General features: G+C 41.8%; 1 protein-coding gene across 2 annotated transcripts; it reads left to right on the top strand.

The window, feature by feature from the left end:
• LOC145452777 (uncharacterized) lies at positions 1 to 27,026 on the top strand. Of its 2 annotated transcripts, none has more exons than XM_080330922.1 (13): positions 1 to 1,717; positions 8,087 to 8,325; positions 9,005 to 9,166; positions 12,588 to 12,850; positions 16,078 to 16,722; positions 18,175 to 18,201; positions 18,273 to 18,446; positions 20,364 to 20,486; positions 21,029 to 21,226; positions 24,059 to 24,227; positions 24,785 to 24,891; positions 24,957 to 25,027; positions 25,714 to 27,026. In XM_080330922.1, exons 1-13 carry the CDS (start codon positions 1,472 to 1,474, stop codon positions 26,017 to 26,019), a joined length of 2,730 nt encoding a protein of 909 aa, XP_080187048.1. In that variant the 5' UTR covers positions 1 to 1,471; the 3' UTR covers positions 26,020 to 27,026. The 2 variants fall into 2 exon arrangements, with proteins under 2 accessions (XP_080187048.1, XP_080187049.1); XM_080330923.1 differs by having other exon boundaries at positions 1,556 to 1,717; positions 12,579 to 12,850.

Below are 27,026 nucleotides of genomic sequence, written 5' to 3'. Positions count from 1 at the left end.
CCCTGGTCTAGAGTTAGATTACCGGCATTTCTAGAATTATCTAGTTGCCTTTGTTGACTACTTGCATGGCTACTGGTTGACTAGAAACTAGATTCATGTAACTTGAACAAAACACTAATTGTAGCGATCGATTTTGCCATCCTTAACCAGGAATGCTAGAATTTGTTCGGGGGCTCTTATTACGTGAAAAAGTAGTAAGATAGCCAGCTGTATTGGCGTAGTGCAAATGTGTTGGAGCGGTCAAATTGCAATCAAAGTGTTAGTTGCCATCTCGTGACGCGACGCGAAAGGCTGAATTCCAGGCTAAAACATACCGAAGACACGCGATACTGCGATCTCTTTTTGTGAAGCGTCCGGCCTTGATGTTGTCGTGCTTCGAGTTTTGTGGGAAACTCTCGAGGCTATTGTGTTGGTCGGTGTTAATTACAATTGCGTTGCCAGCGTTGAAGCTGTCGACTGAAGTGTTTGAAAACTTCCAGAACAACAGTCCTCAGCCACCATATATCAGGATATGAACTCGTAATTGAGCCATACGAATGAATCTCGGATCGATTTGCTCACTAACAGACTTGAACGGCTAGACAATTCTAGTTATCTGATTAGACTAGTTAAAGCGAAATGACAGTAATCTAATTCAAATATAATTTCAGATGTTTCTATGTTCCAATTCTAATTTATTGTGGTTTTCCTGAAAATGCAACAGGAGCACAGTATCGTGCGAAACGGACCAAGCTTGGTGTACAGAAAACCTGAAAATTTTATGTCCAACTCTGCTTACTAGCATGTCCGCTCATAACCCCGTTTCCTGTGACGCCACACATGTCTTCCGTTGTTACGAGCGCACTTTTTCCGATATAACTTTCGTAATACAAACATACTTTATGTAACAACAATGAATATTTTTCCCACCACATGTGGTATCGTATTGTCCTGGCTTGTACAAACTACAAACTATCCATCTGGTTAGTTAACGGTAAATTACGATTACTTGAGTACAGCTAGTTCTAGTTCTATTGGGGATTTTGAAAAGGGTGTAGTTCTAGTTCTAGTCGCGCATTAAAAAATAGCTGCAGAACAACAACAACAACAACTACTACTACTACTAGAAAACACGTGTCGTAATTTGCCGTGAATCGTTATACCGGTGTTCTGTTGTGTGATGTTTTTGTCGCCATTGCTAGCTCAGAGTCATCACTACTAACAGTGGCGTGGGATGGGTTTGGGGGGTCGAAACCCTCATCATTTCAAACTCTGAACCCCATCCTTTCGAAATGCCGATTCTATCTCCAATATTTCTTGGCTCGTTTGGGATTTAGTAATTTGTGTTGTCAGTTATTAGTTTGCTCATCATTGGTTCGTTAGTTCGGATTTTTAAAGGTCGTTAGTGCCAGTTTTAGTTGCACATTTTGAAAATCCAGTACTTTGTGTACAATGTACAGTACATGTCTGGTCTTGCTTGGAGAATATAGTGATGTTACTGTTGACAGACTATCAACTTTTTATGGAGTTGTCGCACGATGATCTTGATCGCCATGTTCGAAATTTATGTTTACAGTTTTATTCATACGCGAGATTACCTAGAAATCTTATTTCTTGTATATTCGGTGCGATGGCCACCAGAGCGTGCGACTTCAGCTCTTTCAAGCGGCCTCCCAAGCCTTCCAATGCAAATTCCACGACGTCGTCCGAAAAAACTTCTTCCCTACGCTCGAACGAGGTAAGGCCCACTTGAGAGGCTCTTGGCTATCTGGTTTCAACCTCGCGTTTCTAAACACGATCCCCAACTGCAACAGTTGGTCAGCCGAATGCCAGAGCATTGACAAAGCGCGTGAGTTGCGACAGGTCCAAGTCTCATGAGATGTTTGCTAGCTCGATTGATGTGTTTCCGCGTGTAAAGCGATTGAATAGTTATGAAGTGACAGTTTGAAATATACAATTGAATAATATATTGCTGACGAGTGTCAGTCGGAAATATTCTGATTTATTTCAATCTTATAGTGAATATATTTTAATCAATTAGTAGTGACAGTTGTAAGAGAAACTAATGTAAAAATTTCGGCAGCATGTCACTACCGGTATGTTTACCGATCAAGAGTTGATGAATCACGCTGGACTCCTTTAGAATTTCGAGTGGATATTCCGTACATCGATATTCCGTTCACTGGATACCGTGATATGGGGGCTCATTAGCGTTAAAGTCATTTCTGCTAAAGGATTTAGAGTCGATCAGGCGCCTTCTATTACCTGCGCTGTAGAAAATAATTGAATAATTATCGACTTGCCGTCCCAAAGAGACGTGACGAGTTGTCGTTGCATGGCGATGGATCCAATTATTTTTCTTAACTATACCCCGGCTGGTCGGTAGTAAGTGACTCACTCGTGGGGGAATGAGATAGTCTTGTTCCGAGTCATTAGATAACAATTAGCCTCGGATTGAGGTGCCTACGCGCAGGCTTGATACGGGTTGGTTAGCAGACAGTGCAGATTGCTCGGCCGTATAGAAACAGGGTAGTAGGAGTAGTGTATAAGTAGTTACCTCCTTACGAATAGACTATTGAAGAAACAGAACTTCAATATACAATTGAATAATGTTTCAATACTGAAATAAAGCTGAATATTTTCGGCTGACACTACTCAGGGTTAATCGCCAGTAACTAGTAGAGAATCGAAAAGTACATTATATCAACAATCGTATCACCGGTGATTTCATATTTTGTGATACCGGGCCTACGGTATGTTAATATGCAATTTCTTTTCAATCCACTACGAGTTGCTGACGATTAGCCCCGGTGAGTGCCAGTCGAAAATATGCGGGTTTATTTCAATACGAATAGATTAAAAATTGGACACTTCCTTTTCTGAGATTGCTTCTAGAATACCGTTAGGTTTCATACCCATAAAATTATTTTGCAAACCAACAAGTGGAATATTTTCTGTGTCAGTTTCTTTGTTTTTGAGGTATTCATGGTGTTTGTCGAATGGTCATTTACACCAGGCCGATATTCGTCATTTTTATTCCTTAACTGCCGACTTATAGCACGGCCCACTTCTAGGCTTTTTGTAAGACACCGCTCACGCGGATGAGGCGACGATGACGATGAGGAGTCTAGATAAACCTTCAACACTTGGGCATAGGAATTCTGAAGTCGACTTCTGTGTCAGTTTATTTAACTCGAAAATCTTTTTCGCCGCGTTACGCGCAATTTCATGGCAATCGTCGTTTTGATTTCAATATATAGGTACCACCAAATGTTGTATTGAAAATGATGAGAAACGAGAAATTCGATCGAAAGCCCGAGGGGTACGAGCAATAATAGGGTTAAAACACGGTATCAGACTTTAGACCAGTGATTCTCAACCCTTTTGTCTTCACGGACCCCTCTCATTCCGTCACGGACCACCGCGGACCCCCACGAAGTTTTAGTTCAAACTTGACTCAATTATCGTGCAATCGTCATCTGTCTTGTGCAAATGATAACTGTAGCTTAGTGATAACCATCAACAAAATGACTCTTCTTGAAAGTAAGATCATACTAATCGTGTAGAAATTGGGTTGACTTCTATTATTTCAAAGCGAATTCCGCAACTGCATTTCTTGGAGTAAGTGGTCGTGTCTTGAGAATACGCGCCTTCGATTTGACATGAACGAGTGCCGAAAAACCATTTCCACAAATATATGTATAGATGTGGCGAATATCATAATAACGCGGAAGGCTTCCGACGACACATTTGGGTATGATCGCAACAAATATGGCACCAACATTGACAAACAGATTTCTTTAATGAACATACAACGTCAAGCCTGGGCATTTTTATCTAGCAGCATATCTTCAAGTTATTATTGAAAAATGGTTATGTATCACAGGAGAAAATGGATTTTTGAACATTTCGAAGTCACCGTGATTGACCTACTCGTCCAACTTTTTATATCCACAATCCCCAACAAAACATCTCGAAACAGCAAAATGTTTGTACCAGTGGGCTATGGGCAATTTAGCAATCAAAATGAGTCTGCACGGTAGGATATTTCATCTCAGACGGCCATATGCTGTTGAGGTTAGCTCCGGAGTTTTACTAGTAACGAAGCGAAACCGCCTCATTATTTTCCGAATTCAAAAAAATACAAATTATGTCATCAAATATTTTGAGGCTTCACGGACCCTCTGAAAGTGCTTCGCGGACTCCCTGAAATGCTTCGCGGACACCCGGTCGAGAACCGCTGCTTTAGACTATACATACATTCACGGAAAATTCTCAAACGTTGCGGAGGCCGTGTCAAATTAGCTGAAGTCAACGAATGAACGTTACATTGTTTTCTCATAGATGTGCGGTAAGGGTCGTCCGAAATTTACACTGTACTGTACGGCTGTTGTTATTTTGATGAAATTTTTGTTGGTTCTTTCACCCATGCGGTCGTGGAATATGAAATAAATTATGAAATATAGCATTGGAATTTTGCACACAGAGTGGTACCCGATATCTTTTCCCGGTGTTTAACTACGCCAAGTCTGGTAGAATCGATTTTATGTCGAATCAAATCGCATAGCACTTCAAATCGCGCCCTAAAATACACGTATATAGCAGTATTCCTATCTACACATGCATTTCCTTTTGCACGCATTGCATTTCGCCGTGATTTATGGCCAGTTCGAAGGTAAACATATACAAACCGAATTCCGTGAGTTTTGACGAGCCAGCATTGCGATTCGGTAATCCTCTTAAAGACAGATGTCTGAGATGTATTTATTTCTTCCTCGCAAATCTGCTGCCCCCGCTGCATAATTTGTCACGCCGTCCTAATCCGTCAAAATCAACGGTTTATAGAGTGTTTGGCTTAGTTTGTCAACTGTTTGACTATGCGATCATACCCCGCGTCGCTAATTGTTATGTAGTAACCGGTGATCGAGTTTCGAATCGTAAATTGCCCGGACGGAAACGCAGCGTTTTACTGCGAAGTGCGTTCACAATTGGGGCTGCGCACAATGATTCGAGTACTTGGTTCTGAATCGATTATTATTCTAATGATTCGGTGAAAGATGGTTTTTTCGATCACTGAGACTATACGCCACTCGCGACTGAGAGGTCATTTATCATCACGAATTAAAGTTTCGATACTATTTACCACTGTGGAAGCCTTGAAACCTCGGTTAGTCGCATCGCACCATACGAAACCACGCTGTGCACAATAGTGGAAATGTCATACATTGTGAAGTCGTGACCAACTCGCAGCATTGTCACAAAGTGGAACAAAATACCAATATAATTTCCGAGTTGCCCCATTCTTCATTTTAAAACAAGGTTTCGCAATCGGTATCAGTGACATTAACTAATATAAGGTTTGCGTGGCCGGGGCCTAGGATATCCCAGTATTGCTGCAGGTCATGGCATGACTGAGTGGAACAATCTGTCCGTTCAAAATTATTGTGCTCCACATCATTCATGTTCCATCAGTGATGATATGGATATATACTGGAATAACATAATCGAAGTAAAAGAGTGAAAAAGTTTGGATGGATATGTATGTGAACGGTAGGATCAAAGCACACAATACTTTACACTGATGAACCAATTTGACTAATTTCTCCCCGGTGCTATTATCTTTGTTATCCTGTTCACGCTTATTGGCAAGATAATTGCGGGCCTTTCGGATTGACTTCCCGATTGTAAGGGGCAGAGATCAAACATTATTTTTACGGTTCTTGCCTTTGCGCGCGTGATTAGTATTCGAAATTCACGCCACGCAAGACAAATATTACGAAGTTATCGATCGAAATCCGGGAAAAAGTATCAAGTTTGCGCTATTTTGACAGCGTTCCATTAGCCACGATGTAAACGCGCGACTGTTTTATGAAAATGTACTGTCGTGGAAGATGTTTATCGATCAATGCACATTTGGGGTGCGGTAATGTAAAGGTCATTTGTAGTGACGTGATGAGGCAGTGATAAAAACAGGGTCGGGCCTAGCCCGGGTTCGAAGCTCCAAAAATATAGTCTTATTGAAAGAAGGCCACCGTTTTTCAACAATTTCAGTAAATTCAAAGACACTGCGTTCTGCGTATGAATCGCTGAAGAACTGTCATAGAAAGGCTTTTCTGGTCGCAGTCTTGCGAAAATATTGAACCCCTTTTATCTCAGTTCGTGAAAGTGGCGGTTTCTTTATGGGGGGCACTCGGTAAACGAGCGATTAATTGGAGATGTCAATTTTTAGTATTTGAAGGGCCCGTCAAAATCGATTTCGGTTCATATTAAATACGAGTTGATACTCATAAGCACCATACGCTAAGCTTGGCTCGTTTCGCGCTATACAGTACTCCTGTACCATTTTCAGGGAAATGAGAAATTATATTCGAATTAGAATCAGAGCGTAGAAACATTTCACAAATTTGATCACAATTGTATTACCCGTATTTCGAGTTTAATTATACAACCAAATGGAATCAGAATAATATATTTGTCCAATCCGTTCGTCCTAGTTTCTGTACGCCTGCCGATGCTGTTGCCTCCACGCCCTGCTTACCTAATAGGAAACGCGCGCTTGGCGGTTTATTTTCTGAAAAAATTCGTCACATGCCCTGCGCGACTAGAACATTTAGTCGTTGTCGTCTCAACACGACCACCTCCTCCCTCCAGTTAATGTTTATTTGTGATAAATAGTTTATTGATAAATGTTATATGACGATGGAAATATATTTAGTGTTCGTTACCATGATTGCTACCTCAAATGGATTTAGAGCTGAAGCAATTGTACAACGTACATGCGAATTCCATGTAATTTCAACGGAAATTCACCATTATTGCTCGCTAAGATATCCGCTCACACCCAAATTGAATCGTTACGATCTGCCATACGCCCGAAACCAGATCAATTTGTGTGTACGACACTAACTAAAACGGCCTTCTTAAAACACTTTTCCGGTAACCGCAAATCTCATTGATCTCATACGCGCTCTGTCATCTGGATCTTATCGGGTTACCCAAGTACGTTGAGATAACGCCGACGTTTTTAAGTTATCACACACGTCACGCGCCCGGCACCAGCACCAAATATAATTACAAGGCTATGTGTCTGTGTCGTTGTTTTAACTTGGGAAAAATCGCCGTCTAAATGTGTGCGATGCTACCACTATTACTGGGGGAAGCAATAAAAACTTATTCATATCTCGCGAATCGGTTGAGCTGTAGTAGTAGTTGTTGCAAGGGTTGCAAGTTTATTCTATTGAAATCCCCGTAGGCCTATATGCTTGCGATCGTATGGTTCCCAAATATGACCGTTGTATTTTATAATGGTATGTAGACGTTCCTTTGCGCACCAAGGGTATTATTTTCTGGGATCCGGCAAATAACTTCGAGAAGTAGTCGCGTGATATTTTGGTCCCAGTACGCAACTCGACAACTAGAAAATTTTCGTTTTTCCAAATTCGATTACAATTAGAATTATAGCTACACAGTTCTCTCCAAAGTTGACTAGAATTAGAATTATATCTGCACAGTGGTTTTCAAATCAGATTAGATAGAAATTCAATTACTAAATTTTCTAGAACTTGAACACTGAATCAAGTTCAGTTCGTATCAAACCCGAGTTCATTCATGTCTGTCCAGTGTCCACCAAGCTTGGCTCGTTTCACACTATACAGTTCCTTTAGTAAGTTCAGGAAAACCACAATTAGAATTAAAACTACAACACAGAAATATTTCGCGTATTAGATTAGAATCAGAATTACAAGAAAGAAACATTTAACAAAATAGATTAGAATTAGTTTACCTGCATTTCGCCCTAATCAGTTGAATGAAACTATAATTATTATCTAATTGTCCAATTCAAGTCTACCACAGCGATCCATGCTTATACAGTACACAAGGTAAAGACGTCGGTGATTTGATTGAATGCATATTTAAATGCCAACATTATCGTGCATGACAGCACGTGCATTGTACACTTGTTAGGCGTTCTAGCATTTCCATTGTTCCACGTTTTCACCGTTTCGTCAAAATGGAAACGGTCTATTTTTCTGTTGTTGATAGTAAATGCTCCCGTCTTCACGAACCAACTTCACAATTAACCTCTCTGTTTACATATAATTCACAGCTTGACCGTAGCAAAGAGGAGCCCGGGGAAATAGCGCATCGAAAACTAGGCACTTCCTTATCAGTCGACCCCAGTATGACGCAGCGTTCGAATTACGATTACTTCGGCGGCAGCACATCCACGTTCAAAGACGTGACGTCACCGACCATAGCACCGCTTTATAGCTTTTCATCGCAAAACGTCGACGGCTATACGAGCTTTCAAAGGCCTCACGCTGGGAGCCATTCGACCATCGACAGGTTGGTTTATCTCGATCATGTCGTGTAGAGATAACATTGTTGCCTCGCGGTGTTGGCCGCTTCCTTTTTGGAAAAGTTATCTGGACTGCTGCTGTGATGTGTTGATACGAATATATCTGAACTAGAATTGTAGACGGACGAAATGGATATTAGCATTTAGCATGATCTTTTATTATAGGAGTTCTCACATTACTTTTAGCGTGGACTTCTAAATTTTGTTTTGTTTTTAACTGCATTAATTGGGCACACATCGTTAACATTGCAACGAATTCCATATATAATATAATATAATCTAGTTTAAGGGAGTTCATCTATATATTTTCATTGGCCTTTCACGGACTACTTACAATTATTACTGACTCCTGACATCATTTCCTGTTCACCTGTCAGACGATGATATCTATTTTTTTAACCCCAAATATTATTTCGGTGTTTGCGGGGACCCCATAACCGTGGGTTAATAACCTTGGATTATATGATATTATATTAGATGAGATTCGATTGAATAGGTATAATTGTAATGTCAGCGTTGGGATACGGGTTCGTTTTGGCGATAAAATGTCCCATTATCTATCGTCAGCAGTTGTTTTTCACTGTGTCGCAATGTGTGGCATCTGGCATGCTCAAATGTCGGGCACCGTGTATCAGATATTGCCTGATCTCTACCCAACTACTCCAGGACCACACTGCCGTACGATCGCCGTAATAAAGCTCCCAGCTTCTCACCGTCTCTTCCTGGCAACAGGGAGGACCATCAGTCGCGGTTGGTCTTTCTCGATGGAGGCAAACGCGGCGTAATGAACGCAGCGAACTCGCAGCACTGTCTTAACGAATCTTTAAGGTGAGTTTAGGCATGATTTATTGAGTTTTTCAGCGTCTTTGCTCATCGCCGAGCGTATGTAGCTGATTAAGGACTGTGTGCTGATAATTACTTACAGTACTTTCCATCCACTGCAGTGAAGTTTATGGTTATCTTCACCTGAGCTATCCATGGTTGTGGAATATCTCCCATAATATGCAATTTCAGACTTCTTATAAATACGAACCTCGATCGCAATGAGCTTGATTGGATACATAATGAGGGTCGCATGACGTAATCGTCATACAGCAGCCTCTGGGGCACCGCATATCTTCACACGTTGACAAATCAATGGATTGATGCATCTAAAACCAGTACCATAGAGACTCTCTCGCTGTTGTTGAATTCAATCTAGATTTATTGGATGGCGTAATTATATTTCAAACAATACCTCAAAAGATGTACAGATGTACACGTGCACACCTACACCCCACGGATTTCGATAGTTGTATCGTACAGATTGTACACTCTACAGAAATAGTATGTGGTCGTTGGGAACCGTGTAGCTAATAGAATCGGTTATTTCGTGGTAAAATTTAGAATTTAGATAATCTCATCGGATCAGATAGGATACTCACATGAACCCGCCCTCGCATAGCTGTTATGAATCTATGTTGGCAAACGCAGCGACGTATTTACTGACGTGTCACCACTTATCCGTCTTGAACTTGGGGTGATCTTATAATTTTCCCCAGCTGGAAGTTATCATTTTTAATCCCTTAAGTGCCCCACACGTGAATGCCAATACTATCCATATCGCTATCGCCAATTCAACGGTCAGACAATCCTTGTCACCTGTACGCGGTATATTACCTCCGTGAAATCACATATATGAACCGAAGCGTACACCGGGAGCGGTTTGGAGTGGTCTTGAAGGGTTAATAAACGGTGTAATGGGATCGTAGTGGCCTCTCGAGAAGTGACTATACAAATAAACACAGCGAGACATTGGTACGCTATGCAGCGCCCTCGTGAAGTCACCTATTGGAGATTTCAAGAGTATAGGCGACACAGTAATAAATGTATGTCTGTCAGGGTTGTAACCAAGTCACGAGGTTCCGAGTCACAAGTCAATTCAACTTTTATAGTTTTGACTCGAGTCATATTCAATTCACCACCGAGTCAAGTCCAAGGGAGCAACGGGGCGAGCCTGATTCATACTGTTAAGACTCGAGTCCGAGTCCAAGTCATATAGTTCCATGTTCGTTATCGAGTTAGAAACCTGACTTCAACTCACTTCTATGAAACTCTTTAGTGATATCGCTGGCCTCGAATTCATATTATAGTTAATTTTCTCACTATTAACATGTTTATTCAAACTGATGACATAGGGTTTATGGGCCTATTTTTCTAGTATCGGTTCTGATACACGACTTTCATATGACTCTGCCGAGTCGAGTCATGACTCGAGTCATTACAACCCTGATATCCGTCTGCAGGTAACTACTATTTGGCAAAAGTCGGCTCACATACGCTTACGTGATCAGTTCCCCTTATTTCTTTCCAACCAATGTCTGGTTTCGAAGGGTACTTCAAGTCATTTCGACACCTTCCTGTCTTTTCATGGTATCGCAGTCTTGTGGTGTTTTAAAATAATGAAATTATCTATCAAATAATACTGACCATTGGTGATTCGTTATGTCTTGGTGTCACACAAGTAAACTTTAAATTTGGTTTACTGTCAAGTTTTAACAGAGTTGGCATTGCAAGCAAGTACTCGTTCGCGTGCAATCCTGTTGAACCTTACTGCGCATGCAATTCGATGTGAATTCCTATGTGAATTCGCGTTAATCTGCGGGAGTGCTGTTTACAAAACGCGTAGAAGGTCGATCATCGAAATGATTGTGAGGTGATATCATGCAGATGGCGCGTCGATTTAGTATGCCCCAGCCCCCACGATACGTACCGCCATCGTAAAGCGTCAGCTTCAAAAATACCATACAGTGACACATCCAAACCTTCTATTCGTAATGCTGGCGCGCGCGCGGTTAACTTGTGTATCAGTTTTCGATGTACCTTATATTCGTGCTTCGATAGGAATGAAATCGTATGTACGCTAAACAGCGATTCGTGGAACGCTTCTTCGTAATTTGTTTTGCGAGATGAGTGCGCGATGTTGTGATTCCGGGGAAAACTTTGCACCTTACGTTATCGAATTGATTCAAACCTCCCCTCATTGCAACCAAGGAACCGCTCTAGACACAATGTATCTACGGACACGGTGGCTTCGTGTCAGATAATACTTTTATTTCACCTGCATGTAAACCGTCAACGTATAATTATCTCCTAATTTGATAAGTTCAGCGAACGATGTATTCGTAATTTTAAATTTCGTTTCGCAATACAACCTGGCCCATCGATAATAATTATACACTAAAATAGCAGAATGATTTCATAATATGTGTAGTGCAATTCCAACTACGCGTTTGTGATTTACTGCTTGCGCAGTCGATTTTCGCGATGACAAATCAACCGTGTCACGTTGCTACTACAAGCAACAAGTTGAATCTACTCAATTTGGGGGTCTTCGATCTGTAATTTTTGGCTGTTCTCGATAAACTCTTCCCGATGTCATACGCCAGTGAAGTCTTGTTGAGCCTCATCTCGACAGTGATGAGTTTGTATTTTGACTACGCCAAGAGTTGGAGCTCCGACAAGATAGCGTAATGGTGGAGCGCCCGGTAGGTCGTGGGTTCAATCCCTGGCCAGGTCAGACCAAAGACCAAATACGTTAAACTAGTACCTGTGGCTTCCCCTCTTGGTGTTAACATATCTGGGATAACATGGAACGGTGGTGCAAGACTTAGAAAGGCTTAAAATGCTATATCTGCAACTTCGTTGTCCAGCGGCATATATGCAAAATTGCACATGCACAATGCACATTATTGACTCATGGTATGCATATGCACAGATCGTGTGTGTCTATGTCATGAGTTGGTTTATATGCCGCAAAACATCAAGTACAAAAATAAATATCGGCCTATTCCTATTCCTTATAAGTCGTGTTATAATCTAAAAATATGTTACATGGCGCTTTAGCCATCTGTTCGCATCGTTTGTTCGTGTTTGCATAACGTCATATTTGGTGATACGATTGCTGGTATACAATGTTATTTTTCGAGTGTCGGCCGAAAACATTCTGGTTTATTTAAATATGAATATACAGTATTTTTCAATTTTAAAACTAACTACAATCTGCAGTACTTTTCTGCTACTTGTAATGAGTAAAAATTTGAGATATTATTTTTACTTCTACTGGAGTAGCAATGCTGACGATTTTGGCTACCTCTCGTTGATTCCCGGTCTAGTGCCGGAATAGTGTGCAATTGTGCAATTGTGCAATGTGCATGCATCAACTGTCTTTCACCAATTTCTAACATGTTGCGCCTTGCAGCGGTCGCAGAATGGATCGCTCATTAGCGAAAGGAAAAATCGACAGCGCCGAGAACTACCACGCGCCTCCGTACGAAGCGTCCGATTTCTCGCATCAAGGCTACAACCAGCCTGGCTATCTGCAAAACAGCGGCGGCAGCCAACAGTACGGATACTACACGCAGGACAGAAAGAACATGGACGACGAGCCTCTGCCGCCCAACACAGGCACTTATCGAGGGTATCCCGGGAATCTGGGTACGAACGTGTCTTCCGGGGAGAGTGGGATTGCGGGTATGTGTCATCAATCATTTCATCAGTCGCTATGGGTGTGAACTGTGAAGTTCGTTTAATATTTTAAGTTGTATTATTGCGCACTTACTGAGTCGCTGTGCTGTGGTTGTGACGCAACGGTGCCAGGAAGATGACAATTATTTGGTAAACACCGAATTCTCCGTTATCGGCAGTCTACAAACCTCTGACACGGTTATGCGGTGCGGTAATGGTGCCGAAAGCTTGATCTATATTAGGGATAGGCATGCTAAAACATGCAGTATGCTAATTGCTACGTAAGTTATCGTACTGTTGTTCAAATCGTTTATCTTCATTACGTAGTTAACACAGCGACAGCGTAGTGGCCGTCGTCGTACGACTTACAATTGAATAATATATTCAATTTATTCATATTAAAATAAAGCCGACTATTTTCGACTGAGGCTCGTCAGTGGTAATCGTCTGCAACTTGTAGAGATTTCAAAAGAACTTCGTACATATCAACTCAACAGTCATATCACCAGACTCGAATAATAAGAGATGGCTTACGCTCAACGTACTATTTTTGATTATACACGAACTCACTCTATTGGCATAACCTGGATTGGAATATTTCGATATGTCTTACCAGCCAGACCTGGACAGCTAGATAATTGTAATTGTCAGATTGGCCTAGTTGGAGCGAAATGCCGGTAATGTAATTCCGTTGTAATTCATTAATGTTTCTTTGCTCCAATTCTAATTTATGGTTTTTCTGAAAATACTGCATGAGAACTGTATAGTGCGAAATGAGGCAAGCTTGCTGTACGGACATTGATAATTCTCGTGCTCGTGACATGCGAGTTATTACGAACTGCTCGTGATTCAATTTCCAAGTTTTCGTGAATTCACTAATTCTAATTCTAATATAATTTGGAAAATTGTATACCTGTAATTCTAATTCTAGTCTAATTCGGAAACAAATGTATCGCTATAATTCAAAATTCTAATCTAGCTTACAAAAGCTGAAAATTTTCCAGCTGTGCAAGTCCGTTGCCAGCTTTTCGATGTGGTGAACTTGAATCGCATTTTCGTAGTGTCTTTGCGCGGTAGAGCGTGATATTAATTGGTTTGAAGTAGCCGCAGTTTTTGTTACGATGATGTAACATAGCGTCTTAAAGCGTACGCTCATCTGGACTATAATCATCTTGTTTTGAGCCAAATATGGCCGTGAACTTCGAGCGTGCCTCGCCCTGATTAGATTGATGATACACATTTTCGGAAGGTGTATCACGCAGCTGGTTTGATTTTGCGTCCGTCAAATCGTCGAAATTGTGTTCACGAGATACGTTTTTGAATATCTAACGCGAAGGAAATCCGTTGACAGCGCTGTTTTCGCGGAACAAGTATTATCTGATTTGGGAGGACTTGAGCTATCTCTTGCTTGTCGCCAAGTCATATCCTCATGGGAAGAATACTAAAAAATAGGCTAGCAGTGCCAGATTAGTTGTGGGCTACACTGTACCAGCGAGTTTAGCCTCATAGTAACCGGTGCGTATCGCGTTCTCAGATAGCTACTAGTGAATTGGGCACTTGATGAATTTGTCGTTACAATATAGTCAATATCTATTACTATATTAAAGCAATGCATCAAAATTGTATTGTTGAATGCAAAAATGAATGTTCGACCGACTAATATGGGCGTGAATTTTGATATTTTGCCTGGGAATTCGGTACTTAGATTAATGTATTCGTGATTACGGCGTCGCCTAGCGCAGAATTCACCAAGTGCCAAATTGACTGGTAACCCCTCAGATAGATACTGAAGTAAAGTGTTGTCTCAGTGTAGCTTGAAAAATTCGATGATTACATTTGCAGGCAGAATGTCTTTGTCGCTTTAGGAATGCGAAATCGTATTTACGAGGATCGCGGATTAATCTCTGTTTTAATCTGTCTCGCGAATCTAACTCGAAAACAGTCGAAATTGCTTTTTTGGTCTATTTTTCATGTGATTCACCTTGTAAATATGATGTGTCGCAATTTGTATACGCGCGTCAAAAAGTTCGCTTGATAGAGGTTATTGCGTGAGTTGCATATGAGGTATCGCATAGCTGAGGTGCGTAACTAGGCAGCTTCCACGCCTTGAGTGCATTGAATTGTGGATTTTGAAGGTTGCGTGTCGTGATGTCGTGTTGATTGAAGTTACATTAGGTTCCTTATATACATTATACAATCGCGTTTTCGGTATAATATTGAAGCCTTAATGTTGCATCGGGGCCTACGATTTGCGTCTTATTCCTAAATGTTCTTCTGACCGCATCGCCTGTGCGTATTGCGTACCATTACATAATCCGCAAATAGCAGTATTACTAATTCCGATAGAAAACATTGCCTTCTTTACCTACGGTCAATCTCAGTTTTTCCTCGTAGAATTTCGACTTAGTTTGAAATTGTTGGGCGCGAGGGCGAGTGCATGAGTGGACAAATCACTTTCAAACCTGATACTCCAGATGTGAGCTGGAAAGACCAACATCTCTCTATTAGTAATTCGGTATTATGCGAAACTCCGTATCCAATTCAGAGTATGGATATAGTATCCAATACACAACATCGATATTGGCCAATTATTAGAATTCGTTTAATATTCAAACCCATGCTTATTGCTTATGGGCTCAACATACGCCACAACATACATAGTGCGGTATGGTGTGGAAAGTTTCCACATTCGTTACATATAATCATATACCATGCTTGCAACTTTACATGCTACATCAACTTTCTTCCTGACAATATGTATTGTTGAATGCAATGTTCATTGTTCAGTGTCGCAGCAAACAATTTATTGTTACTGCCAAATCTTTTTAGACTTAGCTTTCCGACTGACTCGCGCCAGGAGCGAATGTCGGTAAATGCGGTTAACCAAATTCGAAATGCAGTTTTATATAATATATATATTCTTTCTGTATTTCGAATCTGGTTGAATGCATTTACTGACGTACGCTCCAGATGCGAGTCAGTCGTAAGACTTAAAAAGATGAACATGAACATTGGACATGTTTGTTGAAATTGTTGCTATATTGTATTTTTGTACTTTTCAAAACCATCGAGAAACCATTGTTCTGGTGCCTATCTCAAATGCAGCTCGATTAATAAGGGCGCGATTTAATAATAATTCCACCAATCCGCTTACGCCACGTTTGATATTCACGCCCCAAGTGTATTCCACCATTCCAAGCGCCTTCAACAGTATCGAATTTCCCACCATTTAGGATGCGACTATAACACCACAACAGTACCGTACGAAGCCAACGCAGGGGACGCCTATTCCAGCTACCGTTACAACAGAAGCACATCCGTAAACCCGCAATCGCCCAGGCCCGTATTTCAGCCCGAGCCTGACCAAGGCTCGGAAACCGCCGACGAAGAATACTGTGAGAACGACGCTGAATTGAAACGTCACAGTGGAGAAGAAATCACGCAACAAACACTGCTGTTACGCAGCGACTCCGCAGTACACTTTGAACCCGATTTAACAGACGCGACGCACAATTTCGATCCTAGCGCGAGCTACACGCTAGGCTCCGCGTTTAACGTATCTCAAAAACAAGCATCCCGCATAGCTTCAAAGTCAAAAAACAAATGCAACCCGTTCAGAAAGAAGTCCACAGACGCTATTTATAAACGTAACAACCTGTACGGTACCAAAAATCGAAAATCCTCGAAGCAGAATATGCAAGTGACTCTGGGCCCTGGCGGTATGGCGAACACGGGGTTGAATTTCGATAAGCCTTATTCTTCAAAGAAGCCGTTTTGCCCGCGGTGGCAATGCGTGGCGCTTACTGTGGGCATCGCGCTTACGCTGTTCGTGCTGGCGGCGCTGGTGATGTTTTTTTACGTATGGCCGTCAGTGTTGGGTGAGTAAAGCTGTCATAAACGTGAATTCATCTCGCAAGATTGTGCATGCTTGTAGAGTATTATTATTCATTTTGCATGAATCACGACGGTCTTGCTATTTCAAAATTAGTCGCCTCAGATTAGGGTTACGATATTTTGAGACTCGGAAAAGAGTACGCTTTTTCGAAATCACATACTTATGAAATCGGACGAGGAAAGGGGTAATCTGAAAATTTTTACTACAAATACTGTTGTGTTGACGTAAAAAGTTAATTTTTTCAACTCGACTACTGGAAGACCCGCGCTAACGTTGATGTTTCGTCATCGTTGCCGTATAAATCCTGATTTGTCGTCATTTATATGGCGTTTTTTTGTTGTCCGTGTACATTGTACAATCGTCTGACTGTTAAAGCTATGAAAGAGGACGAATTGCCAAAAAAAGGGGGGATATTTGGGCGTCCTCGGAGGACAGTTTCGATTTCTTAAAAAATGAAGACAAATCCTCGTAAAGACGAACGGACGTATGGTAGCCCACAAAAACAATGCAAAAGAAATTTGACGCATTTCCAACCCGTAGAATTAGTAAGTTATTTTGAGTTTTTCATCGATAATTCTGGGATTACCACACCATTCAACGTTATTTTTGCAAATACAGAACTTTCAACTGCTATAACTTCGCTTTTACCGGTTAGAAATGAACAAAAATTGTTATGCTGCGTTCCTTCAGGCAACTTGACTATTTAATGGTTCTATACCAATACCGAGAAAACCATTACCGAGAATGGACATTACCGAGAATGGACATTACCGAGAATGCCATTACCGAGAATGGACATTACCGAGAATGGACATTACCGAGAATGCCATTACCGAGAATGGACATTACCGAGACCGGACATTACCGAGAATGGTCATTACCGAGAATGGACACCACCGAGAATGGACATTACCGAGAATGGCCAATGTCAAGAATATAGCTTACTGGGACTGACGTTGTCGAGAAATTTATACCTGAGCATCGATACCGAATGTGGCAACGCCGTGATGCACTCACGACCTGTGCATATGCATAACATGCCTGCATTGCATATATTGCATTCTCGGTTATGTCCATTCTCGGTGGTGTCCATTCTAGGTAATGTCCATTCTTGGTGGTGTCCATTCTCGGTAATGGCATTCTCGGTAATGGTTTTCTCGGTATTGTCCGGACACCCTATTTAATGTGGTTGAGTGTAAAATTTGAATTTTTTAAAAATGAATTTGAAAATTAAAAGTGGCTCTGCCGTGCTTTGGACTGGTTGGAATTGAGCCAAATTTGGTATGCAGCGTGTTTTTAGGCAACCTAACAATTTAATCAATGAATCCCCGAAATCCGAAAAAAGAGTTATTTTTGAACAACCCTACTGACCAATGACCACCCTTCCTTGACTTATTGATCTGTTTGTTTATCGAATCATTTTTGTTCCATTCAGAACCACTTGTGGAATCATCAAAACCTAGTAAGTATTAAAATAAGATATCTTTCATTCCGTATAACGTGAGCCATACAACGTTGCTTTTTCTATTCAAGTCGACGGAGAATGGGGTAACTGGAGGCCGTGGTTCGAATGCAGCGCTACGTGCGGGCGCGGTCTGCAAAACAGAACTCGCGAATGCGACTCGCCCAGCCCGGAAGACGGCGGTAATGTTTGCGCGGGGCCGAAATACGAAACCAGAATGTGCGACGCCCCGGCTCAATGTCCAGGTTCGGTTAACCTATTTCGATCGCGCACTGTAAACGAAAAACGTGTATTTTTCCGATTCCCACCATAGAGCGCAGGTTGAAGTCGGGTAAGCGGCACTATATGATACGTAATTTTGTTTCGCGTCGTTTCCAATAGGTGAAAACGAGATACACAATTCTTTATGGTAATATACCCCAAGGGTGGGTTCTGCGTGAGCGCACCATTTCACAAATTAAACTATAACTAAAATTATCTAGTGGTCTAAGTCTGGTATATACGGTAGGTTTTTCGGATTCCAGCCATTCACTGATCAAATTGTCAGGTTACCCTAAAAACGCTGCACACCAAATCTGGTCCAATTCTAACAAGTATAAGCCAATTGAAATTTTTAATTTAATAAAAATTTAAAAAAAAATCAAATTTTTCTTTCAACCCCATGAAACTGTCGAGTTGTCTTCAAAAACGATGCAATACAAATTTGACTCAATTCCAACTAGGAGAAGCGGAGTTGTTTGAGTTTTTCGTTGATAATTCTCGGATTATCCTTGATTATGAAGGCAACTCAACAATTTCACGGGGTTGACAGAAAAATCTGATTTTTTTTATCAATTTTTCGTAATAAATTTAACTGCGGCGGCTTCTACTTGTTTGAATTGAACCGGATTTGGTGTGCAGCGTTTTTAGGGTAACCTGACAGTGTAATCAGTGACTGGCTGGAATCCGGGAAAAGAGTTATCTTTGAACAATCCTAACATACGGCCGACTGCGTGAGTTGTTGTTTGATCGTACCATGGTCGGTTTTAATCTGCTCGCGTTAGACGCTGGCGAACTTGTTAACTGCACGGCACCCGTGTTTGATTAGAGGGCCCGTTGGTTTACTCAGGCGCGTTAGTCTGAAAATCCCAGACATATCGCCCTTGATCCCGTATTTTAGCTGTCACTTCTGGTGTAGGCGCTCTGGTGTTCTGATTTTGTTATAGTTTGTAAAAATTGAGACGTCGCAACTCGCAATTGTGTCTGTGCTCAGTAAATGTATACATTGCGGCCCGGTGGCGGTCATTTATTGTGCGCTTCAGTCGCTATTTTTGCGGGATTCCAACTGTTGAAATTGGTATTTGTCACGATGGTGTTATATGTAGCGAGTGCGTGCGGAAACAAGCTGCTAAGAGGTATGGAACTTGTCTGCCGAATAGGGTCGTGCACATTGTGCACTGCACAATGATTCGACATTCGACTAACAGAGTCCGAATCGAATATTGATTTGATTGTCATGATTTGAGCCGAGTTGTGAGAAACTATTAATTCGAGTACTGGAATTATACGGCCCATGCCACTAAGAGTTAACATTGTGATTAATATTTGATTCCTAGTTTGCCAAATTACTTTACACAAAACCTTTGAAATTTGGCATTTTTCAAAAAAATAAGTGGGGGGGGGGGGATGATAGATTGAAAAGTATCGATGGCACGTAAAAAAACTTCGAACTTAGCGCACCATAAAACATAAACGTTGGACTTTCTTGGAATCCTTGAAATCTTGATCAGTCGTAACACAGAATCCAAAACATTCAGCACGAAACTGCGGGCGTTGGTGGAAACGACACTTCTGTGAAGTCGTGATAGACCCGCGGTATTATCACAAAGCGTGTTGACATGGTCGAAAATATAACAAATATCTTAAGCACGGTGTGTAACTGGATCATTTCCTTTGTGGTCTCTAAAAGGTGCATATATTACGGTAACTCTTAAAACCATCCATACTGTGAGTAATCATCCGATCGAAGCCTAATGAATGAATGGAATCACTCAGCTCTCCGATTTTGTCAAACGGGTTAGATATTTTATGCCATGTTAATGCCTCGGGCAATATAGCACGTGCGCTTGTGGACTGTCTGAGCTTGATCGCAAGAAATCAACGAATCATAACTGTGTTTTCAGACTGCACGCGCGTGTGCGAAGTGGGAACTCTGAGCGCCGACTGCCGGACATGCAGCTGCGAAGGTCACGTGGTCAAGGGCAGAATAACGGACGAACTTAATCGGCCGCTGTCAGGAGTCAAAGGTAACGAGATTCGCTTATAGGCTTATTGTAGACTTCTATCAATTCTGCTTGGAGAGTTGCACGTAATCTGGCATCAGTCGATAAGTAGCCTTGACGCGAAAAAGTGACCCCGCGACTCGGGGCGTCGCTCATCGATTGTGACGTCTTAAATACACCGTGGTTTTATTATTCTTATACGCAGAGGTGGTCAGAAACGAATAACGGGTACTTTTTCGGAGTATAGTCGAGTGGGTTTCAATGCCTAACTGTATTACTTACTCTTGAACAGTATATTCATGTTGAAATGAGCCCGAATATTTTCGGCTGACACTCGTCAGGGTTAATCGTCAGCAACTAGTAGAGAATTGGAAAGGTCATCGTATCGTATATCAACAATCGTATCACAAAATATAACTTCACTGGCATGAAATTACGAATAATCGGGGCGAAGAGATCGCTTAAGCTCAATGTACTATTTTTAGATTTCCGTTGGCGCAAACTAGGTTATCATATTTTGTTAAAGTCGAATATATCCTCTATGCATAATGCCAAATATCTTCCAGTGTACAAAGCGTCTGGCGCCACCTTGCTGCTGGCCGGCACTGACATAGAGGGGGAGTTCGAAATAGCCGGGGTCTGCTCTAACGGTGACAACGAGCTGCGGCTCGAGAAGAAGATGTACCGCGTGAGCCGCGTGCTGCCAGTGCAGTCTCAGTTCGATAACAAAAGGGGTCGCGTCGAATACGCTATGACCAAGTTGTGTGAGTATCGCAGAAAAGTTGCGTATTCGTGGTTATGTTACGTATCGATACAACTGGACGGATGTGAATTGGGGTGATGGCATACTGCGGCGTAGCCCAGGGTCTTAGAACAACCATTCGTTCAGAGAACTTTCTGGATTCTGAACAATCGGACCACGATGCGAAAATAGTCTGTATTCACACCCAAAGGGCCGAAAAGGGCGGTACATGAAAACAGAACTTTACCAGAATTACATCGTGGCTATGAGTCCTGCGTGCCTACGTGCATGCATGATTTGGATTGAAATGTTGTAAACGATTTATACCGCGGTATACGTCTGAGCTAGAGGTTCTGATTTCGTGTGTCATGGGTGTATACTGTATATTCACACCCCTATATCAGGGGTGGTACGCGGGTGGAGAAACACCAACTTATCATTAATGTGATGTGGAATTGGCGTTCTCTGTATTGTCGCATAAAAGGTACCTCCGTCCGTTTTTCAACTTTCCGCATCAGCATGTGATGTCATAATAAGTGATATTCGACTTGATTCGAAGTCTGATATTCGATCGAATCACTCGCGTATACAATTATTCCCAGCCTTGGGAGCTCATCAAAGTCTGTGTGAGTTCTGGGTTGGGGCGAACGCCTGCAATGCTGCGTCTACTTTGTGACGATGCCGCGGGTCAATCAGCTCGATGAAATATCGTTTCTGCGAACATGCGCAACCTTGTGCAACATGTTTTGAATGCTGATTCACTGCCAACCAATAGGGATTACTCTTAACCCTTTTGAAATCTGCATCCTCTGGTGGCTTCGGCCAACTTCTTCTGGTCATATCTTGCCTCGTATACGTCTTAGAGGCCTCATATTGGTCTGTACGAAAAGCTGGCAATCTTCTAATTTATATGATACCTAATTCGAAGGTAGAGGACATGACAATTTTCGAGTACCGACGATCTTACATGAGAAGTTCGGCCGAAAATACGCATGCCTAAAAAGTGGTTATCACTCAAAATTTCCAGATATTTTCTGAGTGGGAAATATAGTCAGAAATTCTGCGAGAACATCATAAGTGGACTTGTACGGTATTCTGTGTAATTTTTCACTGTTTCAAACATCTAACCTTGTTATGGGGTGTATTCTGAGGGGGTTTGTTAATTGTGGTCACGCTTCAGTGATTTTCAAGAACATAGTCAAGTTAAAATCCAAGTTCGTGGCCGAATTTGAGTCCTGAACTGGTTTACTATGCCTGCAAATGGTTGGATACGACTATACAAAGTATACCACGTAGTTTCATGCCATTAACTGAGAGGTAGGGATCCGATTCGGTATTGATCTTGAACTTGACCATTATGACCACGCCCATATGTAAATTTTTATATATTTTTGATTTTTTAATATCTGGAGACCCGCACGGCTTACGGCCATGGTGGACGGCTTGTTCGAAACCAGGCAACGGTGGCTACGCAATGATGCATCATTTTTGACTCTCTGACGCCATCCTGGGGGTCGGCATAGAAAAATGAAAGAGAGAAAGAGGTTTTTCAGAAAAAAAATTTGTTTGTTAAGTCTCGTAAAAAACCCTAGACATGTCTTGGGGTGTCGATCGAGGGCGGAAACGGTAGAGGAATATAGTCCGCCCACTTTTAAACTGAAACAGCCCAGATTTAAGTCTTGCTGAGGTCACGGTATGAATTTGAAAAGACTATATTCCTCTCGGCTCTACCGTTTCCGCCCTCGATCGACTCCCCAAGACATGTCTAGGGTTTTTTACGAGACTTAACAAACAAACTTTTTTTCTGAAAAATCTCTTTCTCTCTTTCATTTTTCTATGCCGACCCCCAGGATGGCGTCAGAGAGTCAAAAATGATGCATCATTGCGTAGCCACCGTTGCCTGGTTTCGAACAAGCCGTCAACCATGGCCGTAAGCCGTGCGGGTCTCCAGATATTAAAAAATCAAAAATATATAAAAATTTACATATGGGCGTGGTCATAATGGTCAAGTTCAAGATCAATACCGAATCGGATCCCTACCTCTCAGTTAATGGCATGAAACTACGTGGTATACTTTGTATAGTTGTATCCAACCATTTGCAGGCATAGTAAACCAGTTTAGGACTCAAATTCGGCCACGAACTTGGATTTTAACTTGACTATGTTCTTGAAAATCACTGAAGCGTGACCACAATTAACAAACCCCCTCAGAATACACCCCATAACAAGGTTAGATGTTTGAAACAGTGAAAAATTACACAGAATACCGTACAAGTCTACTTATGATGTTCTGGCATAATTTCTGACTATATTTCCCACTCGGAAAATATCTGGAAATTTTGAGTGATAACCACTTTTTAGGCATGCGTATTTTCGGCCGAACTCCTCATGTAAGATCGTCGGTACTCGGAAATTGTCATGTCTTCTACCTTCGAATTAGGTATCATATAAATCAGAAGATTGTCAGCTTTTCGTACAGACCAATATGAGGCCTCTAGGACGTATACGAGGCAAGATATGACCTGAAGAAGTTGGCCGAAGCCACCAGAGGATGCAGATTTCAAAGGGGTTAAGGCTCTCGCGGCGAGAAGAAAGTATCAAAACATTAATTTTCGTTGATAAACTAACTCCTGTGTGTTGTGTATATTTTTGTAACTCGAAATAAAAAGTCGACTCTTATTACAGTTGATATTGGACTTGCATTTGAATACGCAAATCGTGATGCTCAGCCCAAGTTACGATGTAGCAACGCAGTACGGTCACCTCCGGATCGCTATTATCATCACATGCCACTGTCGATTGTATAGAATGTATAACGAACTTCAAAACTAAATACATTACTGCACATGTTCAGATCTACCAGTTTTTATTACGCCGCCCGAGAACGAAGTGCGTCTGATCGACCAGAAAGTTGTGTTCTGTTGCGAGGCCGAGTACGAGCAACCGCCCACAAAGTACGTCTGGTACAAGGACGCCTCGGTTCTGGACCCGAGGATATTTCGTTACAGTGTGCAGAATCCCAGGTAAAGCAAAGATATTGGTGAAACGCCATAATTACACTCTAAATTCAAGGCGTGCAGTTAGACACCACATGTCAACATTTTATGTGTTTTCAATATTGTGTGTAACAATGCATAATGTGGTGTATAATTCTGGATTATAGATGTTGCGGTAGATACCACATTATGCATTGGTACACACAACATTGGCTAACACGAAAATATGTTTGGATGTGATATCTAACCGCACGCCTTGAAATTACAGTAGTTGGTTACGCAATACGAATCTCGTTAAGATAACTGAAAGCGAGTGATAATAAATGTGCTCTGGCTTTAGAAGAGCTTCTTAGAGGTGGAGAACAATTGAATAATATATTATATATCCATATTGAAATAAACCCGAATATTTTCGGCGGACACTCGTCAAGAGCATTCGCCATTAACTTGTAGAGAATTCAAAACAACATATCACCAATATGGTATCACTAATATGTAGTAACAATCGCTTTCGTCGTGATGTCACACTGGAACCGCTGGTGGATATGGCCCGTTAAATATTCCCTTAATCTTGATCTTTTCAGCCTGATATTACCGACTCTGATGGAATGGGACAGCGGCGAATACTCTTGCGAGGTTCAAAACGAAGCCGGGACTGTCAGGTCCGAGCCTGCCACCCTGACCGTGCACAGTGAGTTCTCAAAAGCGGGGAATTAACGAATTTTGGATACGTAACCCCGATTCTATTTGTTTCAGAGAATTGGACTGAGCTTTGCGACCCCACGCCCAAGGACAATTTCATCGCGCTGCCAGAAGGATGCGAACGGGTTAGTGACGTAACAACGATAGCGTACAACTCAGGGAATGGCGAAAAATTCGAGCGAATCAACTGAAACCTTTTTGCAACTGCGGTTTCAAATGATTTTTTTTTGCATGACGGTCTTCAAAAACACAGATGTTCAGACAACCATGGGGTAGCCTATAAAATCTATAAAACTTTTATGTAAATTTTTACCAGATAAATCCAAAACTGTTTTGACTCATAGCAATGCCTCTATAGGTTGGAATTGAGCCATAAATGGCGCGCAGCGTTTTAGGGAACCTAACCTAACCTAACAATTTTATCAAGTAGCCAGTATGATTTGAAACAAAATATCATTTTTGAACAGCCCTTCTGTGCAGGTGCGTCGTTTCGTGGATATCAATATTTCAAGACGTTCGATATGGATTAATCGACCTGTTTTGCATCGGCTGTGATATCTCACTGTTCACCGCATCGTTCACAGCGGTGTGGAGTTATGTTCGCTCCTAAAAGGGCCATAATTAGACCGAATATAGGTCTGATTTGGGCATGTCATTTGCGGGTATGAGCGTCTCTGTGGAGAGAACGGCAGACAACACTTCAATTACAGGCCTAGAATACTTTTTTCTTTCTCAGAAATCGTTATTATATTTGAGTACCAACGATGAATACTTTACCGCCCCTGTCACTCATCATCTCCATACATTTCAGGGCACATTCAACACCGGCTCATGCGGCACCGGAACCCGTCAAGGCGATTCCGAATCGGCCCTACCCACAGACCCAAGCGAAGTACCGACCCACTCCACCTGCATAACACCAGACCAATACCCGGACGACGCCCCCGAAGACGTGTGTCACGTCAACGCAGACACTGCGGCCGTGCGGAACAAATACTGCTGCAAACCAATCGCAGAGGAAGAGGTGAAGATACACTGCGAGCTGGCTAGCAACGTGCAATATGACATGTCGTTTAAGAGGACTCTGACTTGTGGGTGTGTGCTTTGTAACCCGTAGATTGGGGCTAGATGATGTCTTCGAAGCAAAGGCATAAATTAGACCAATGTTGCCAGAATAAAGACTGAAATCGATTTTTGAGCCGGTAAATCGATAACTAGCACATTCCCCGATAACTACGATCTCTTCAGCCGATAAAAAGACATGGCATACAGCTTAATGCGCGTTTCCAAATCTTCACAGCATATATTTGAACACTTGAACAGCTTTACAGTCATCACTTGGAAAATAAATAAACTGCGAAGGCTGCATCTGAACGCCTGTAAGCTACATGGAAATATATCTATATTCCCAGTCTAGCAGTGGTAGATTCTGGTTCCTCTGTGTCCCTATACTACCATGCTGTGAAGTCACGAAGATTGATGATATGGCAAAACTTTGTTCTTTCGCCGGTTTTTATCACTGAGGCAAAGCGTGCTTAGTTTATACCTTCATTGTGACCCGTATAACGCGCGGACTACAGTAAAGTTTCAATATGCGAAAAAAACGCGTAGACGGGCTACATCCAGGTGCTGAGTGAGTAGGCAATTCCACTTTTTCGGAGTAGGCTACCACTTTCATTACGCAAGCGGTTATGATTTTAGACTGTTACTTTTAAAGTGTAGAACTAGGCCCAGAATGCGTACTGGAAAACCTTACTTCTACGGTGCAGAAATTGAATACCTTACTTGGACCGCCTCTGGCTGCATCGTGTCTTTACCAAAATATGAATTCCTAGGGATATCCTAACCTTCTGCTGTTGATTTGAAACTTTTGCGTCGCTAATATCGCGTAGCTGCGTACGCTATTTCACGCTGGCTGGACTCTATCCAACTTCTACTTCAATCATGTGACACGTCGCTGTATCCGTCAATCATTGTCGATTTTTTATGCGTTACATTATGCGTTTGAGCAATGGAGCAAATCTTGTTGGCCGAACGCCGCCCGGGCGTACTGCTGTTTATCGTTTTCTTTTTATCCTTGTTACGTGAGCTTTGAATCGCAAGTAAATTATTACTATTCGTGAA

Source organism: Botryllus schlosseri, chromosome 12, assembly GCF_051294905.1.
Source record: "Botryllus schlosseri isolate E-star chromosome 12, Bs_hap1, whole genome shotgun sequence".
NCBI lineage: Eukaryota > Metazoa > Chordata > Ascidiacea > Stolidobranchia > Styelidae > Botryllus > Botryllus schlosseri.
This window is presented reverse-complemented; position numbering and strand designations above follow the sequence as displayed.

What these genes read in the sequence shown, in the direction of transcription:
- LOC145452777 (XM_080330922.1), top strand. Translation starts at nt 1,472, where the DNA reads ATGTTACTGTTGACAGACTATCAACTTTTTATGGAGTTGTCGCACGAT. An exon ending in CGTATGGCCGTCAGTGTTGG is followed by an intron (nt 16,723 to 18,174) that starts GTGAGTAAAGCT and finishes TGTTCCATTCAG; the next exon opens with AACCACTTGTGGAATCATCA. An exon ending in TGTGGAATCATCAAAACCTA is followed by an intron (nt 18,202 to 18,272) that starts GTAAGTATTAAA and finishes TTTCTATTCAAG; the next exon opens with TCGACGGAGAATGGGGTAAC.